Source organism: Ctenocephalides felis, unplaced genomic scaffold (genome assembly GCF_003426905.1).
Source record: "Ctenocephalides felis isolate EL2017-DRISC unplaced genomic scaffold, ASM342690v1 CF-g0.4_SCAFFOLD_01492, whole genome shotgun sequence".
NCBI classification, from domain to species: Eukaryota; Metazoa; Arthropoda; class Insecta; order Siphonaptera; family Pulicidae; genus Ctenocephalides; species Ctenocephalides felis.
Window position 1 is genome coordinate 40,047,241 of NW_020537646.1, and position 18,833 is coordinate 40,066,073.

The 18,833-nt window shown below is 28.6% G+C and overlaps 3 protein-coding genes across 3 annotated transcripts; 2 read left to right on the plus strand and 1 right to left on the minus strand.

Annotated features, from left to right (window-relative positions):
- Positions 1-934: 934 nt before the first annotated feature.
- On the plus strand, positions 935-3,277 carry LOC113370084 (RING finger and transmembrane domain-containing protein 2-like). Its single transcript, XM_026610746.1, has 7 exons — positions 935-1,158; positions 1,232-1,508; positions 1,745-2,062; positions 2,164-2,589; positions 2,654-2,761; positions 2,836-2,943; positions 3,026-3,277. Exons 2-7 carry the CDS (start codon positions 1,266-1,268, stop codon positions 3,257-3,259), a joined length of 1,437 nt encoding a protein of 478 aa, XP_026466531.1. The 5' UTR covers positions 935-1,158; positions 1,232-1,265; the 3' UTR covers positions 3,260-3,277.
- A 444-nt stretch (positions 3,278-3,721) lies between these two features.
- LOC113370085 (ubiquitin-fold modifier-conjugating enzyme 1-like) lies at positions 3,722-4,743 on the plus strand. Its single transcript, XM_026610747.1, is given in 5 exon segments — positions 3,722-3,896; positions 3,970-4,101; positions 4,400-4,532; positions 4,535-4,566; positions 4,635-4,743. Coding segments are annotated over 5 exon segments (495 nt in total). The 5' UTR covers positions 3,722-3,776; the 3' UTR covers positions 4,713-4,743.
- A 475-nt stretch (positions 4,744-5,218) lies between these two features.
- On the minus strand, positions 5,219-7,388 carry LOC113370083 (PIN2/TERF1-interacting telomerase inhibitor 1-like). Its single transcript, XM_026610745.1, has 5 exons — positions 7,147-7,388; positions 6,933-7,055; positions 6,634-6,865; positions 6,408-6,548; positions 5,219-6,342 (listed from the first exon to the last, which is right to left on the minus strand). The coding sequence occupies exons 1-5, from the start codon at positions 7,217-7,219 to the stop codon at positions 5,295-5,297; spliced, it is 1,617 nt and encodes a 538-aa protein (XP_026466530.1). The 5' UTR covers positions 7,220-7,388; the 3' UTR covers positions 5,219-5,294.
- Positions 7,389-18,833: the final 11,445 nt, after the last annotated feature.

Here is an 18,833-nt window from a genome sequence, read left to right on the forward strand (position 1 = left end):
TCAGTAACCCATATTGTTCGTTCAAGTAACAGTGTATGCAAAAATTTATTAACAATTACAGCACGATTCAAATTAAGGTGCGCCACACCTAACGAACGAACATAAAAGAACGTACCAGAACGAACGGCAACAGCATAGTGTGGACGCCACAACGATCACGAACGAACATACGAGTAAACAAACATGGCAAGCAATGTTCCGCAACTTGTCGGTACATCAAAGGGAATCAACATCGTTCATGTTTGAACTCGTATGTGCAGTGTGGACGCTGCCACGAATGTAGACAAACATTTTTCTTTTTTGATGTTAAAATGTGCAGTCCTGCATTAGTTTTTGTTGTGTTTATAATAAGATATTGATGTTATTGACAAATTTTGTAAATTTGATGACTTTAAATAAATTTGCTCTTTCTCGCCACTTTAAATAATAAATCTGACGTTTCACGGTACATCCTCGAACAAAAAGATTCAAGCCCTCACTGCTTTGAGGCATTTGTTTGGAATTTTTTGCGTTCGTTCGTGTTCCTGTTCGTTCTTCTTTGTATTTTCTTGTTCGACATGTTCGTTCGTTAGGTGTGGACGCACCTTTAGCTCTCAATAATACGAAAATAACGATTTCGAACGGCTCACTAGCGCTGGTGGCGAGAGGTTGAAACATTTTCAGTACACGCGAATTTTGTTCGGAGTCAGTCGAACTTGCTCATATCTTATTGCCTATGGTATCTATGCATGCCAGTTTGCTCATCGTAGGCAATCCTAGACAATATAATAATGCTCAAAATTTTCATGTTTTTATGATGTTATCCAAATGGGAGGAAATATTGAAACAATTTATTTAAAGAGAAAATTATGCAAAATTTTTGTATGTGCTAAACCTAAATTCCACTTACAGTTCAAGTGTTTTTTTTTAATAAAAATGAATAATAAATAATACGCAGGTTGAATTGTCATCTGTCAAAAGTCGTAACAATAAACCGTTCATGCATTTTCTCTGACGGAGATAAGCATTTTAATCATTAACTTTCTCACCTAAGTGTTTTAGTGCGATAAAATGAACTCGTTATTGTTAGAATTACACGTAGTTCATTCTGTGATTCTCTGAAATATATTTTGCAAATTGAAGGTAATATTGTGTGGCATTTCAACTGAAGACATTAACGTAATTATTTTATTGTATAAAAATGTACGTTTATTTTCATTCTTGTTTAATAAAACATTTATCATAATCACAGTTTAGTTCGAACAAAATTTACAGAAGATCATATCATGTCACTGCCGTCACATGTCAATCCAGATAGTCATAGGATTTTATTAGAAAATCCCAATGGGGGCCCCATCAATCAACAATTGCAAAACAATTTTGATCCCGCTAGAAGTCAATCAAGTAGCAGCTTCTTTGATAGATCAATGCTTACGGAAAGAGCTAGACTAATGTCTAATTCTGGTACACGATCCATTAGAGATAATATACAAAATGTTTTCCAAGAAATACGGCCTATAGTTCAAACAGTTAAGTATTATTTTTCATATAGTATAAAGGTTAGTGTAAAGATTATATTTTTGAAGTGCTTTCTGAATAACAAATTTTTGCTTAAATGATATCGATATATTATTGATTGATTATATTCAATTTGTTTTAAAATTATTTTGCTTCAATACTCTCATTTTTTTTTTGATAATATCCATATACCAACAATATTTAAATCCAAATTATTTTTAAGTATAAAACATTTTGTGTAATTCAGGTCCATTCAAATTGGCTTACATCCCATCATACTGAAATTCCAGTTAATAGTATTAACAATTATGAATCTATGAACGCAGCACCTATGCAAAGAAATGAAAGTTTTATCATCAACTTAGAACAAGGTACCAGTCATAATCACAATGGTTCTGGTCATGCACATGCTCATTCCCATTCCCATTTAAATATTGGTGAATCTTCAAATGATGAAACGAATTCGGTAACAAATGGAGATGGAACTGTATCACGTGGTATAGATGCTGACCAACAAGCAAATATTAGAAGCTTGGAAATACCTGTAAATGAAGCTTTACGACAGGTTATAATGATAAATGCTTATTTTTCTTATTGCAGAACTTTATGCTATATTATTTTTAATTACAATATACAAAAATGTTTTTAAACATTATTATTTTTCAGAATCCTGAAGCAAGAGCGATTATGCAAACACTTTTACGGTATTTACCATTTTCATTGATTTTGCTAGGAAAATGCCTTTACGATAACAGAGAAATATTATTAATTTTATTGGTTTTATTAGTAACATTTATTCATGCAAATAAAACAATTATTCGTGAAGCCAGTAAGCAACAAAGAAAATCATTTTCAACTTTAGCAATTGAGGTAGTTTATATAACAGGATGTATTATTTTAATAAACTATCTATTCCAAGGAGAAAATTTATTTATGAATCTTGTATTTATGGGCTCTTATGACCATATTGTAACAATTTGGGATTTGTTGTGGTTAACTGGCATTGTTGACATTACAATTAAACTTTTAACAGTAGCAACCAAAATATTAGTTGTGAGTTTACCAGGAAAATTATTAGCATATCAAAAGCGTGTAAGTTTGTCTGAATTATACATTTTTATGCATAGATAGTGAACTCAATAAACAATTTTTTTAGGGTAAAGTATTTTTAATGATTGAAATGAGCTCGCAATTCTATAGAGCTTTAGCTCCAATCCAACCTTGGCTGTACTATTTGCTAGAATATTACCAAGGATCAGAAAAAGTATAAAATTGATTTGAAGATTTTGTATCAAGTTTCTTGATGTTTTCTATGTAATTTTCTGCAAATAATTTTAGATTATGGGTGTGCTGTTTTCTGCGGCATATATGGTATCAAAAGGAACAGATTTACTACAGAGAGCAAAGTCTTTTAAGAATGCTATTCTTAAAATGCTACAGGATGTGGTAGTTATATTTGTTATTGGAAATAATATGTTAAGCGTGAATAATTTAGATACTGTATTAATAAATGTTTTTTATATTTCAGAATCTTGGAATTTCTCCAACCATGGAACAATTAATCTCAGCAGGCAATCAGTGTCCTATTTGCCATGATGAATATAATACACCAGTGCTACTAGCTTGTAGACATATTTTTTGTGAACCCTGTGTAACAATCTGGTTTGATAGAGAACAGACATGTCCTTTGTGTCGAGCTAAAGTTGTGGAGGATCCATCATTCAAGAATGGTGCAACAACATACTTTATTCAATTGTACTAATTTTAAATATGTGATAAAACTAAGACTAATTAAAATTAATCTACTTTTATATATAGATATATATTCGTTATAAAGTGATAATTATATTAAAGTTATGATAGTATAATTTATTCTTATTATTAATATATCGATTTAAAATTTAGTAACAAGTACATTTTGATGTCGCAAGTATTATGTATACACATATGCATAATGCTTTGGAAATATGAGAATTAAAATAGAATATGATATAATTTTGATGCTAAATAATCAAAATGATGATGTGATACCAAATATGAAAATATGCTCATGCTCTATCAGGTAGTGATGGGCGTTCAATCAACGAACAACAGTTTTTTTTTTTTTAGACTCTAAGGTGAAAGTCTATGCTTATTTATCTATGTGCCGAAACGTCATCGCTCTCAAAAAATGTGACTTATACTTTGCCAACTTCACTATTGTTGTGAAATTGATGACATGTCAGCTATTTGTCAGAAACTGCTTCACGACTTTCACTAATAAGATATTAAAATAAAACATGGATGAAAATACACATAAAACTTTATCTGGAATACCGCTCTTGAAAACAAAAGCAGGTCCAAGAGATAAAAGTCAATGGCCAGCCAGATTGAAAGAAGAATATTTAGCATTAATTAAGGTTATAAGACTTAAATTACAAATATTTGAATAAATTTTGGACATATAATAATAAATTTATTTTTATTTTAAAGTATGTACAGAATAATAAAGATGCGGGAAATGATTGGTTTCGCTTAGAATCTAACAAAGATGGAAATAGATGGTTTGGAAAATGTTGGTACATGCACGAGCTACTAAAATATGAATTTGACATTGAATTTGAGGTAAGAATAGACAATAGAAAAATAACAGGTAAGATGAATTACTTTCAAATTTGATTTTACGGTTTGCTGTTAATGAACCTACTAATTAAATCAATTTAATTTTAGTTTAAAGTTAAGTAATAATGTATTCACAGTTACTCTTCATATAGTCTTTTTATAAGTAGACTTGATACTTTAGCGGATAGACGTGATCTCAAATTGTCTTTTTTGTTGACCCACAAATTTAAGAATATATGGCCTACATATCTGAGGCTTATTGATAATTATTGCAATCCCATGTATGTTTTCTCTTTATAAGATTCCTGTAACATACCCTATGACATCCCCTGAATTGGCTCTGCCAGAATTAGATGGAAAAACAGCTAAAATGTATCGAGGTGGAAAAATATGTTTGTCAGATCATTTCAAACCTTTATGGTCTAAGAATGCTCCAAATTTGGTATTGCACATGCAATGGCTTTAGGGGTATGTTAACTTTCATCATATTTTTTAAAAATGCTTTAAATAATTTACTGAATGTGTTAACTTTTTAGCTTGGGCCTTGGCTCGCTGTGGAAATTCCAGATTTAATAGCAAAAGGTGTAATAACGTATCAAGAAAAAACTGAATAAATTAAATTTTTATAAACAATTTTATTATATAATAAATAATATCAACAATAGCCAGGTAATTTTAATAAATTGGATCCGGAAAAAGCACTTTTGGATATGAATGTTCCTTTTTGTGCATGCACTTTTCTAAGTTTTTCTTTCAACATTTTTCTATCCAGACGCTCAGCTTGTCTTTGTGCAAACAATTTCTTATCAAATTGCTTTTAGGAACATTAGAATATGTATCATTTGAAGTTTTCTTAGAACAATCTATTTCATCTGAAGGTTCATTTGTTTCAATTTTATCTTTTTTAAGTTTCTTTGTTGTGGGTGATTCAGAAATAGGAGATTCATGAATGGTATTTTGTTCATGATCATCATTAATGAACTTCCGTTTTTTTTCTTTACTAGTATGTGTATTATTGATATCTTGAATATTTAAATTATTTTCTTCGAACTCCTCTCTGGAATCTACCTCATTGTCACACTTAGTTTTTTTCTTCTTTTTAGACTTCTTGGATGGTTTGTCGGTGTTTTCATTATTGTTACATATGTCATTTTCTGAAATCTTATTTTCAGGTTCTTCATGCACATCATTTTCATTCATATTCGGTATTTCTTCAGCTTCGTTACTATATTCTTTTGATTTTTTCTTCTTATTCTTTTTACTTTTTTTTTTTTTATGCAACTGTCAATGCCTTTGTCAATTGTGTTAATGTTATTCTGCTCTTTTTCACTATGTACAATAATCTCCTCATCTAAACTAATATCCTTGTTTTTGTTCTTTTTGTTTTTCTTATTACAATTATCTGATAAAATATTAGATGTACATTCAGCCACATTTAGCACTGATTCATCTTTTGAAATATTTTCATTTATTTCATTGTTTTGAAATACGTGCTTTTTCTTCTTCTTTTTTGATTTATCTGCAGTTTCTAACACATTTTCAACATCACCATTAATAAGCAATTCCCCATCCAAAATATTGTGTTTAACTATATTCTTTTGTTTTCCCTTATTTTGAACCTCTAATCCATCAGTAGTATCTTCCGATGTGACAGTTTTAGATTCCTCATTATCCATGCCATTGTCAGCATTCGATTTTGTTGATTTAGATTTTTTATCTTTTTTCTTTTTCTTTTTAACAATTTTGCAATCATTAGAATTTTGATCAAATTCTATAATTTCTTTTGGATCAGGAATGACATCCATCACATCTTCTTTAGATTTCTTTATTTTTTTATTCTTTTTATATGCTGTATTTTCCTCCATATTAGTATCTGGGTTTTCTGTTATTGCACCTTTAGAATTGTGATTTTCAACTTTATTAGTTACATTGCACGATGATTCAGTTTGTTCTAAATTGAAAGAAGGTCGAAAACCATCTTGTCTATCAAATTCAGATGTTATTTCATGCTCTGTAGACCGAACTGATTCTTCTTCTTTACTAATCTTTTCATTGAGATTGAAAGATGGTCTAAAGGTATCTATTTCTTGGTCATTGTTAACATTTTCTTCTTTTAATGTTTTGAGAACACCATCAGAGCCCACAATATATTTATTGGTTTTCTTAATGGGCATTTTACTTTTGAAATAGTCGCTTATACTTAATTTTGTCTCAATAGTTGTTATTCCGAAAGAAAAATCTTTTCTGAAATTAAAAGATCTGTATTAATAATTAATGTATTATTTATAAACATATAATAGTATACATACTTCTCATTATCTTCTGTAGCCTTTGGTGGATCACTCTCAACATTTGAAACAGTTTTGTTCTCTTCAGTTTTAATATCATCCACTTTTTTACCAAAAATATTAGCTAAATCCTTTTCACTATACCTTGATATATCCTTTCCTCTGGTAAATTTTTGTAACTGTAAAAATAAATTACATCAATTCTTATAATAACACGAACATAACATTAATAAATTAAATTACGTACTGTACTCTAGCTTTAGATTTCTTAGATTTATCTTCCAATGATTCTCCACTAAGTTCTTTAACTACAGTTTCTTTATTTTTGTCTTTGAAACCAAAACCAGAACAAGAAGTGACTTCTTCTTCTACTTGTGTATCATTTTTAACAATAGATTCACCGTTTAATGAACTTAACAATGAATTGAATTGATCTTCATGCTGTGTCCATTGGTCATCTCTTAGTTTGTAACCAATTCCTGAAATAATTATTAGAGATTTATGCAATAATAGTACGATTATTATAACTTAATCACATAAACTTACCTTGTGAATCATTTTTAAATGCTACTTTTATATGTTCTGTTATGCCACTTTCATTCACACCCAAGCCTTTACCGCTGGTCCAACCCATTTTTTCCAGTAATTTTTGTCCGAATTTATTAGAGTCTGAAAATTATATAATAGTTTGTAATATGAAGACTAAAAATTATGATTCACTAATTAATTAATTAATAAAAAGAATTAGGAAAAATTTAACCTTCACTCCATTGTTTTCCACGCGGATTTAAAGCCCATTTAACTTTGCGTTTTCTTTCTGCTAACATCGCCATGATTTAGTTTATTTATGTTATTATGTTCAATGTTATAGTAAAACGCAGAAGGTAATGAAGTGAACAATTAAATCATATGTAATTACAGCATTCATGAGAAGAGGAACAACGAGCAGCACATGGCAAAACCACTGACAGAATAGGTTATGTTCATATGTCCATGAGTAGATGAAAGATGAGATGTGAATTTATTAAAAAATTTGTCTTGTAATCATTGTATTAAAATTTTATGAGGTATATTAATTAATCATTATTAATAATAATGTTAATGTTCTTTTTTTAAATTTGTAAGTATGATTGCATAAAACTGCCGCTAGGTGCGATTAGAGCGTTCACGGTGGTGAAGGATGAAACAAATAGTCTTCTGATTGTTGGTACGTCCGACATTTGACAGTTTATTGAATTCAAGGTTAGTTTATTTAATTTAAGTCGTTTAACTTTAACATTTTTTTAAAAATAAGATTCAATTTTCTTTATAAAAGTGATTTTAAAATCTTTTCAACTGCCGTATTTTAGAATGTGGTTCATATTCAAATTCTTCAAATTCAACTATACCCTTAATCCTCCATCCATCCAATAATTAAACAATTTTAGTGAAGAAAAACTATCTTTATTGTTAAACTTTTCGGGTCCTGATTTGACCCATCTTCAGTGCATACAAATAATTTAAAGAAAAACACAAAACATATGGTACCAATTAATATAACTATATAGTCATGTGACAATAATTTTCTAATGCCGCGTCTCCACTGTTACGAATCCGTGCGGCGAATGGTGCGTCACGAACAAATTTGCGCAGCGGAGTGATACTGTGCGAACGCACGAATTCCCTTTAAAATTTGTCCACTGCGCATGTCCATAGCGCACTTTTTCTCTTTTTTTGTTTGAAATGGGAGGGGGGTTTATTTTGAATATTTACGTACCCTGCGAACATGGTCGAAGCGACACGAAAAAATTTCAATAGCTTGCGTCGCGGCGCTCGCTCCCGCCGCGAGCAACCCGACGCATCGGGCTGCCGAAATACCGAACCGACACTAATGGATTAGCGTCAAAGCGCGGATCAAAAATGTAAATAAGTAAGCAGTCATTAAAATTGATTTATTAATTATAATTTTATCTAACTAGTTTATAGGAATACATCGTAATTAAGTTATAGATATGTTGAAATATATGTATAATCCACTAAAATATATTTTGGTAGACTTTATTTATCTATTTCAGAGTTAATTTTATATCATCATGATATTATCATGTATATATATATATATATATACTCTTACTACTTTATATACGTATCATATATTTATTATTCAAATAATTAAATGTTTCAAAAAAAAAATGGTAATATTGTATTATTTGCAATTACGCTAAATATCATTTAAAATCTTATTAATATGCAGACTGAATTTTTGCTCAAGTCTTTTCTGACAGTATTTATATTTAGAACAGAAGTAATAATTTTTATTCAAAACTGATAATTGTTGGTCAGCCGCCTCTGTATTCGTATACGTTATTCTTTGAACTTGTACGTAAACGTTGATCTGTGCTACGGTATAAGTTCAATTGTACAGTGAAGGCATTAAGATATTTCATCGAATCCTCAATTTTGAAAATGAAATGCGTAGAGAAGATGTTTACTTCTTTACACTTCTTATAATTGAACTGTATCAAGAAAAAAATATTATGGAATCCTAAAAATTTCAATGTATCAATTGCTCGCATGTGCGTCGCGCACAATAGCCAACGCATGCGTGCGTCGCGAACAGGATTCGCCGCACGGATTCGTGCAGTGGGGACGCAGCATAATAAATCTTAATTACTAAAATAGAAATAAAATTAAAATAAATGAAAAGATTTAAAAAGCTCTCTCATCGAGACATGTTATTCATTTGGAATTTCTTTAACAGTACATTGAGTTATATATTATTTGAATTATACAGTAGAGTCTTGATTAACCAGACTAAATGTTGTTGATAGGCATATTAATAATCGAATATATGAAAAATAATGCTGTATATTTATTAAAAATAATAAATACATACATAAATATCAACAAAAATAAGTTTATTAGAAATTGAAATTTTCTTACGTATGTTCATACATAGTTTTCTTAGATTACAATACATGCATATACTAAACTGCAGCATTAATCATGCAAAAATTGAAATTGTAGGTAGGTACATACATATAAATTGGTTGCGGTTGGTACTTCATATTCAAATGTTTATTTGTTTAAACAATTTACACAAATAAGTTTTTTTCGTATCACCATTCGCAATATTGTCATGGCAGAAAAGTCATATCAGTAATACAGAAAATATTATTACTAGAAAATCGTGAAATAAATAATATTAGTAGTAAAAGAAATATGTACATATTATTTATACTTGTTTATCTATGTCAGTAGTAGTTCATGAATTTAACTTTTATTATTTTTTTTATTTCTCAATCATAAATATATTATATTCCTTATAATTTTCATCAATCAAAATCAAAAATCTAAGAAAACTTGTAAACAATAATATAACCTAAAAAAACCAATTTTGAAAACGAATCGCCGATGTTGGTACACTTGTGTTTAGTTGGCTGCTCATTATTATTCAACTTCACGTTATGGTATTGACAGTAAGTAGAATGTCATATAAAGAGCTCTGCGACATTTTACTAATAAATGTCAAAATGACATACGTATGAAAGTGAATATAATTCCGGCGTTTGCAGATTTTTGATGTGTATATAGTTATATTTCAATGCCACCGTATTGAATTATTTTGTAAAACGTAGAGAATATCATTCATCCAGTGCGTTAATTTTTAGAATGAATTACCAAAAGTGTTCTCGAAATTCAATTATGTGTACACCGACACTGTGGAAGAGAATTATTACGAAGATATCATAACACAAACCGACGATCAAAATAACAAAACAGTAAAAGATGATAAATCATATACAAATTACGAGATAACACAAACGACATTTAATAGTGAAAATAGTGAATTGCTTATCATAAAAGATTGTGCTGAAGTGCTTGATAAAGAACTTGAAATTAAGCAAGAAATTCCAGTGCGTGAACTATCGCCAGAAGATGTAAGACAATCTTTCTTATTTTTATTACTATAAAATTATAAATAATTATTACCTTAGATCTATAACATTTACTTTTTACTACTATTATAGCAGTGAAATCACAGACATAAAAACAATACGTAAACAAATCTAACTAGTAATGCAGAACGTGATTGCACAATTATTTTCATAGTTGCTATTCAAATTATGATTCATAAAATTAGCTATGCCTAACTATAAACATACATTATAAATTTTCTAAGTACTTATTTACGTATAGTTTATTTAAAATGCTGTTAATGTTTTATCACCATGTTGTAATTAAAAAATAATGCTAATTACATTATATTTGCGTAAACAATTGCATTTAAAATTATAACAATTTATTCTAAAGTAAATACACTTCAATAAAGGCTTTTGCGGAGGTTAATTTAAGAATTTAATTACTGATGTCAATTTTATGTATAATAGTATTCGTATATATCTTATGGTAAGAATAAAATTATCAAATTATTATTTTGAATGTCGAATGTTTTTACACGATATGAATATTGTTTTTAAATATAAAATTTTATTGTTATGTATATTTATTTCGGTATTTATGTATGAATAGTCAAGCTTGCATTTTTCAGATAGATTAAGAGTTATTTTTGTTGAAATATATAGTGAAACTAGAAACGACAGTAACATGCAACCTTTTTTGCAATTGCATTTTTTATTATATATTTGTCTATTAAAATTATATATTAAGCGTCCGACATATTTTGTTTGTGCAACTTTTATTTCTTAATATGAGTATTTAATTTAATTTTTTGTTGTTATCCAGATTTTGAATATTTAATGTGCAAATTTTATTACACTGGTATTAAATTTATACCATTTTTCATCTAGCACTTGATTTAATTCAAATTATTGATTTCAAAGAATTGCTAAATTTTTGTTGAATACATTTGTTGTCGAAAAGTGAAATTGTTTTGTTTCATTTTTTTATATTCTTTTACTGTATTTGTTAATATTGAAGATATTTTAAAAATATTATGTATGAGCATAGATAAAAGAAGGGTATATGTAAATGCATACACATATATACACACATATATACACATCTTCATGGGGATGTATAATATTTATACAAAACACTATTTGCATCTACAAAAATGTAATTTAATGAAATATTATATGTATATGGATTTTGAGCAAATAATTAAAAACAATATAATTTTCTCAATTATTACAACGATAATTTTATACAATTGAAACTGACATAATTTAGAATTATGCAGATGATGAAACAAACCATGGCTTCAATACATTTTCAACTTTTTAACGTCTTTCTTAATTGTTTCAACAATACTATATATTGTTATTTTATAAATACTTAACTGATATTTTCAGACTGCAAATTAATATGCAATATTATGTAAAACTATGCATAAAAAATCGATGTATCTCGATGAGGATTATTGTTTCTCAGTTTTGTGCGACTATCGCCCGAGCTGTTTCTTTGTAATTTGGAAAAAAGTGTTAAACTTTTTGTCCACATTTAAGCTTATACTACCGAATCGATTTAAAAAAACCTAAAACTGTTCGAAATAATGATACTGATTAGTTTTATGTGAAAATCTACCGAGTCGTTATCTTGTAATTAACTGTTGAAAAAAAAATTAAGACGATTTTTATGGAACTTTTTTTGGCGCTATATACAATTGATTGAGGTAACCAATTTTTTTAAGTCAAAAACGGGACGGCAGTGGCACAAATGCCATTTAAAAATATGATAAAAAAAAAAATTTTTTATATGAATCATTTTTTTTTTAAATTATTATTGCGGACTTTTAGTAAGAACTTTATTTTTCGAATATGTAATACTTTTTTTTTATTTACGACATTATAATATATCTTATATTTTTCAATCTTATACTTTTCGCTTTTGAGCCTTGTATAAAATTCTATTCCACTTTCTTCATAATTAATTTAAAACTAGTGGTGTATGGCATCGTGCCTTAAGGCAAATTGCTGGAGCTTTCCGTACCGTAATGAAATATTCGTGAAATTTTAAACGTTTTTAAATATATTATTACAAATACTGTGACTTTCATTATTTTTGCTATCTTGTTATATCTGAGCAAATCAAATGTAAATCATAAATAAATCAATTTATCTCCAGAACATTAACAATAGTCATTTCATTTCGAATTCAGTTTCAAAAAAAAAAAAAAAAAATTGCCTAATTTACACAAAATTGAAAAAGTGCTCCCGTATGGCTCTAAACGCATTTGCAAATAATTCTGTGCGACATTTTCACTTATACTGTGCTTAGCTTGGCGGCATTTTCACATTTTTCAATAGTTTTCACAACATTGGAAAAGTGCTCCAGTACATAAACAGTCTAAACGCACTTGGGTGAACATTTGTACCAGAGTGTCGCTTAGACTGTGCTTAGCCTGGGTAATTTTTTCAATTTTTAATCCAAAATTACAAAAATATTTTATGGAAAATAAAAAAAGATGTAATAATTTTTTATGCTCAAAAGCAATTGTTTTGTCAATACGAGCAGAAAGTTTTTTAGATCATTTGAATCGGACGATTAGTTCACTCAAAAAGCTATCATTTTTTACACATTTAGCTTTGTATCTTCGAAATGGCAGGACCTGTTTTTACCATAAACTAATCACCTCTTCTTACAAACATTACAAATTGAATGTTTTTTAGATCATTCAAATCCGATACTCCGGTATCTCAAAAACTCGATTTGTATTTTTTGCACTCTTTGCTCCGTATCTCCGTAACGGCTGGATCTGCCTTTGTCAAAAACTAATCAGCACATCTCCCTATCAATAGGGATCGAATGTTTTTTAAACGATTCAAATCTGTTGATCGGTGCGCCCGAAAACGTGGACGAAAAAATGCGGACATACAAAACACACACACATACATCCATTTTTTCTGAGGTATGCCAAAATGTTCAGAAACCTTCAAAAGGTCGAGAAATATAAAAATTTTCATTTTCGATTTTCGGCCCATTACTATAACTATTCTACGGGAAGTTAAAAATATCACTTGTTTCATAATTTTTGGTAATTTTTACTTATAAAGTTACTACCAAAAATTTGTTGAAGTTGATGAAGAGGATGTAATAGGCGCAAATATTGAACAAAAAACGCTTTCTATATCTTAAATATTTTGTATATATTAATTCGGCCAATAACCGACCATGACTTATGACGATTTAGCGTCATATTATAAAATATGACAAAAAACTTATCATTGAAATAGCTGATATCTATGATGTTGACACGCACTTATTTATCGTTTTCTTATGTAACACCCCATTCATAGATTTTTTGTACATATATTTTTACAAGAAATTGAATTTAAGAAGTCCTATGAATTGTTGCAGTGATTTTATAGATGGCGCAACCCAAACATTTGTCACTTTTAAAGATAGTGACGAATCTATTATTATAATTTCTATAAGACTGATTTTTTTATTGACGCAGCAATGCCGGACAGGGTTGTTTTCACTATTTCCAAGTGAAAACCGAAGTAGGGTATTAAATCTGGAACTTCTGTTTCGAAATCCACATTTCTAAACCACTATCCTACGTGGGGTTCCCCGTAAAAATTGAGTTTAAAATTTGCTTTATAGTTTGATAATCGATAGTAGTCAGTTATTAGTTCAAATATGCTCACTTTATTTTTCATTGTGTTGACAAATGTGTTCTCACGAAAGTTTGTTCGTAAGTCAATGGTAGAAGATTTGGTTTCGCAATCAGTTTTTACATGAATCTATAGATCTGAATATGATTTCAAATGAAAATCACATCAGTTTTAGAAATATCTAATAGTAATCCGGCACAACTATTGGGTCGCTTCCTAACGCCTTACAACAGCACAATATCTAATGCGATCAACGCCTTTTTAATTTGAATACAGTAATAATATTTAAATAATAAGTTTTTAAAATTATTTAAATTGATTGATTCATTTTCCCAAAAACATGGCAAATCCTGACTGATATTTACATAAATAACTTTTTTTCCTAAGATACTCCAGTACAATTGAAAATACTCACAAAAATGAACTCATATTTTTTCAAAATTTTATATAAACATATACTAAAATAAATCCTTCGCGAATTTTGTGTTTTTATACATTTTTGATAAAAATATATTTTGTGCTAGTAACTTTGATTTACACTTATTGGAAAATTCAGAAATTTGTTTTGGAAAAATAGTTATTCAGTACTTTTTCTTTCTGTTACCAAAATGTTACCAGTAATTTGATCGTGTTTTGAGATAAGAGCAATTATCTATACAAACCAAGCCGAATATAGTAATTAATAATTATATAATGTATTATAGAGTATTCGAAGATTTTCTACTTATGCTCTTTTTTATGTAGATGACGTTCTAAAAGAAAGTATGATTCATAAAACATAAAGAAATCTTACAGGTTATATTTTCTTTAGTTATTAACGATAACTAAATGCGCACAGCATATTGTATTGTAAAATTAAACTTTGATATAGCATTCGAGACGAAAAGAGCCAAAAATAAACTCAATTGTGAAATATTGAGAAATATTTTATTTATCTTAAGATTGTTATTTATCGTAGATGATAAAAAACAGCCCATAGCGAATGAGTCCTAATCACTATAGATAGATATCAAATAGCGGAAATAAAAAAACTCTTGTAATATAAATAATGCCTTATTTGTAATTTAACAACTTCTAGAAGCACAAATAATAACTATCACTAGTTAAGTTTAAAATTAATATAAGTCTTTACTATTTCGGTTAGAAAAAGTTGGTTGAGTGTGTATATATGTACCCAAAAACATTTAAATTTCATTGATTATGTAGAAAGCTCAGTTTTATGTACAGAGATCCATTGTCAGTTGTGCCGAAGAATAGACCGTTTTTGGGTCAAATTGAAGTATCAATATTGAATAAATTAGCTAAAAGTTTCCTTACTAATTAATAAGAACTATAAACAATCCTATATGAAAGCAGATTTTTTAGATTCAATTTAAAAAATATTTCAATTATTACACTTTTGAATACTTTAGATGAAGAGATCTTTACCAATATAGAGTACCCACTTAATGAAGATGTTTTTTTAAAAATATTTTTTCTATTAAAATCTCATATGTGATGTTTCATAAATTAAGTACAGATGAAACAATTAGACAAAAAACAACTTTTACTTGTAATTTAATTGTGGTTAGTTAAAGATTTTTATAAAGTGATCTTATTGACACTGAATGCACTGAGTAAACTAGTGGTGCATGAAATCGTGCCGTAAGGCAAATTGCTGGAACTTACGGTACCGTAATGAATATTCGAAGAATATTAAATGCTTTCAAATAGATTATTATAAATACTGCAACTTTTATTATTCGTATTATATAGATAAAATATAAGAGCTTATAAATTAGACGACTGCGTTTATAATGTTTATATGAAAAGTAAATAAACAAAACTTGATCAAGCGGAGTTAGAATGAAGGAACTTATTCATATTTCTAAGAATTATATAAAGTGAATTTTAAAGTTGCAATTGAATTAAATTAAAATTTATTTTAAGTATATAAGTAAGTTTTTAAAATTATAGCTAGAATTAAATTCCGAATCGTTTTTGATATCATATGAATTGAAATTATTTTTTGTTCACTTTTGAAGAAAATATAAAAAATAGCCTTTCCCAAATCTATTCTTCGATTACGAATGTTTTAATTGAATGTTTTTTGAATCATTCAAATATGATGCTCTGTTTTCTCAAAAACTTAATTTCCATTTTCTGCACTCTTTGCTTCGTATCTCCGAAACGACTGGACCGACCTTTCACAAAAAGTAATCAGCATTAATGCTTATATAGAGAAATCGCACTTATATGTAGAATCAAAAAGTTTTTCAAATTTTTGAATAATTCAAATCGCTTGAGCGGTGCTCGCGAAAACGTCTACGAAAGTTGTATCCACACATACATACACATAATAATAATATAAGGTTGTCAAATATCTCCCTTCCGCCTTTTTGTATATAACCAAGAGCAAAAAAGCGGAAGGGAGATATTTGACAACCTAATATTAATTTATTTCTAAGGTATGCCAAAATCCTCAGGAATCTTTGAAACGTAAAAATATGCAAAAATTGTCATTTTATATTTATGGACGAATACTATAACTTACCCTAAGGAAAGTTAATAAATATAACACACCGTAATTGAAAAAAATGTGTATGACCAAAATTTGAACTTGTTCTTAGCCGTTTTCCCAAAAACTCATTAAGGACTAGCATTGATTACTTTTTCGAGAACCGAGCAAAAAATTTTGTTCGCATTTTCATAAAATAATTCTAAACCTTTGAAAAATAAAAACTGTTTGAAAGATATCAGTTGGAAATCGTGCAGATTGTTTTGTAGAGATTGGCTTGTCCGATTTTTTATAACTAATTGTTGAAATGTTTTGATCATATAGTTCATAGTCTTAATAAATATAATAAAACATTATACAATAAATGGTTTATAAAAATCATTGGAGTTTGGAATAATGAGCCCCAATTTTAAAAACCACTTCGTGGGTGTAGATGCGTCTTCGTTTTTTGTTTGATAATGTAAAAATAGATTACCTCTGTGTCAAATTTAACAAATTTAATTTAAGATTTAATAAATTGGAACAAATTTGAATAATATACAATAGTTCCTTACATTATAAGTCTCTACAAAAACTCGGTTTATGCAACTTTCCTTAAGGCAAAATGCTACTTACACCTATTTTAAATATGAATTGTTTAATTATTACCAATATTCTAATGCTTATTATTATGATATTGGAAATATGCTTTGCATCACGACCTTGCAATTTGTAATTCTTCGTAATTTTATTATAAGTTTGTTTTTCTCTTAAATTATAAAACATTAGCGATTATTTAAATTTTTGTCTGGATAAATAAAAGGCATTTGTTGTCATTGTCTAAACTTATTTACGTTGGTGTATCTACCTTATCAAAATCCATGCATATTTGCATACAAAATTAGATTAATAATTATATGAGTGAGGTACATAGCAATACAACAGATATATCTTCTAGAATACTTTTTATGAACAGTATTAAAGTACGAAAAAAATCTTCCTTTAATAGATTTTCATTTAATGCAGTGTATGCACCTTTTCATTTTTAAATATAATTGTTTATGGATATATTCACGAAAATATTTGTTTTTTCGTATACAATGTCATTTGCAAATATCACGACGCGATTCTCTGTTATAAATGAAGGACATTGCTTTTCAAAATAAAATCGTTATTGTCTTACGATTTCTTTAACCTTACAATAACTTTAACCTTCAATGCACTCTTGTACAATGCCTTGTTGTCGTGCAATTACAAATTCTATTAAACTTATTGCATATTTGTATCAAATGCAAATGGGCGGATTAGTTTAAACATTTTTGTGACATTCATTAGATGGAATTTAATGATAACGAATTTGAAAAAAATTTAAGTTTAAAAAAGTCCAACATAATTAGTATATGCACAATAATTGTAATCGTTATAAGTTTCTAAATATTTATTTACGGCGAGGTGGAAACTTCGCTAAAATACTAGTATTTTAAAATTTATGCGAACTGATTCTAAGAGCAAAGGTTCTCAGTATTATTTTTATTACTATTGTTATTTAAATCTATTTCTTTCTTTCTAACGTCCATAAGGATGTTTTATGGACCCCTGACATAGCCAGGAAATCATGTTTTCAAGTCATTCTGAATCGTTTGAGAAACGAGGTAGGATAAAGTATGTTTTTTTAACTTCCCGTAGGGAAAGTTATAGTAATCGAAAAAAAAATCGAAAATGAAAAATTTTATATATCTTTACGTTTCAAAACCTTCTGAACATTTTGACATATCTTAGAAAAAATGAATGTATGTGTGCGTGTGTGTGTATGTGTGTGTATGTGTGTGTGCGTGTATGTATGTGTGTGCGGATACAAATTTTCGTCGACGATTTCGGGAAAACGGATGAAGCGATTTGAATAATTGAAAAAACATTCGATTTGTATTGATAAGGAGACGTGCTGATTAGTTTTTGGCAAAGGCAGGTCTACTCGTTCCGAAGATATGGGGCAAAAAGTACCAAAAACGGTAACTCAGTTTTCAAGATAACGGAGCGTCCGATTTGAATAATTCAAAAAACATTTCACTTGTATTAACAAGATGAAGAACTGATCAAATTTTCATGAAGGCAGGTCTAGCGGATTCAGAGATCTAGTAAAAAAAGTAAAACAAAATGCCATTTGGCGGTCAAAAATGATCATTAGACATATGCGCATCAAATTATCAGATATTTTATAGAGATTTTAACAAAAAGAATAAATTTTGTTTACATTCCTATGGGTTCCGTACCAATGTTTATCCGTTAGACGGCGACGCGGCGCTTGCGCACTTTGATATTTCGTCTCTATGCAGTTAAAGCAGTACGGGAAGTTAAAGAGTTCAGAATTTCCAAAATATTTCAAAATAAATTTTTCTTCAAAAAGTTTTTTTT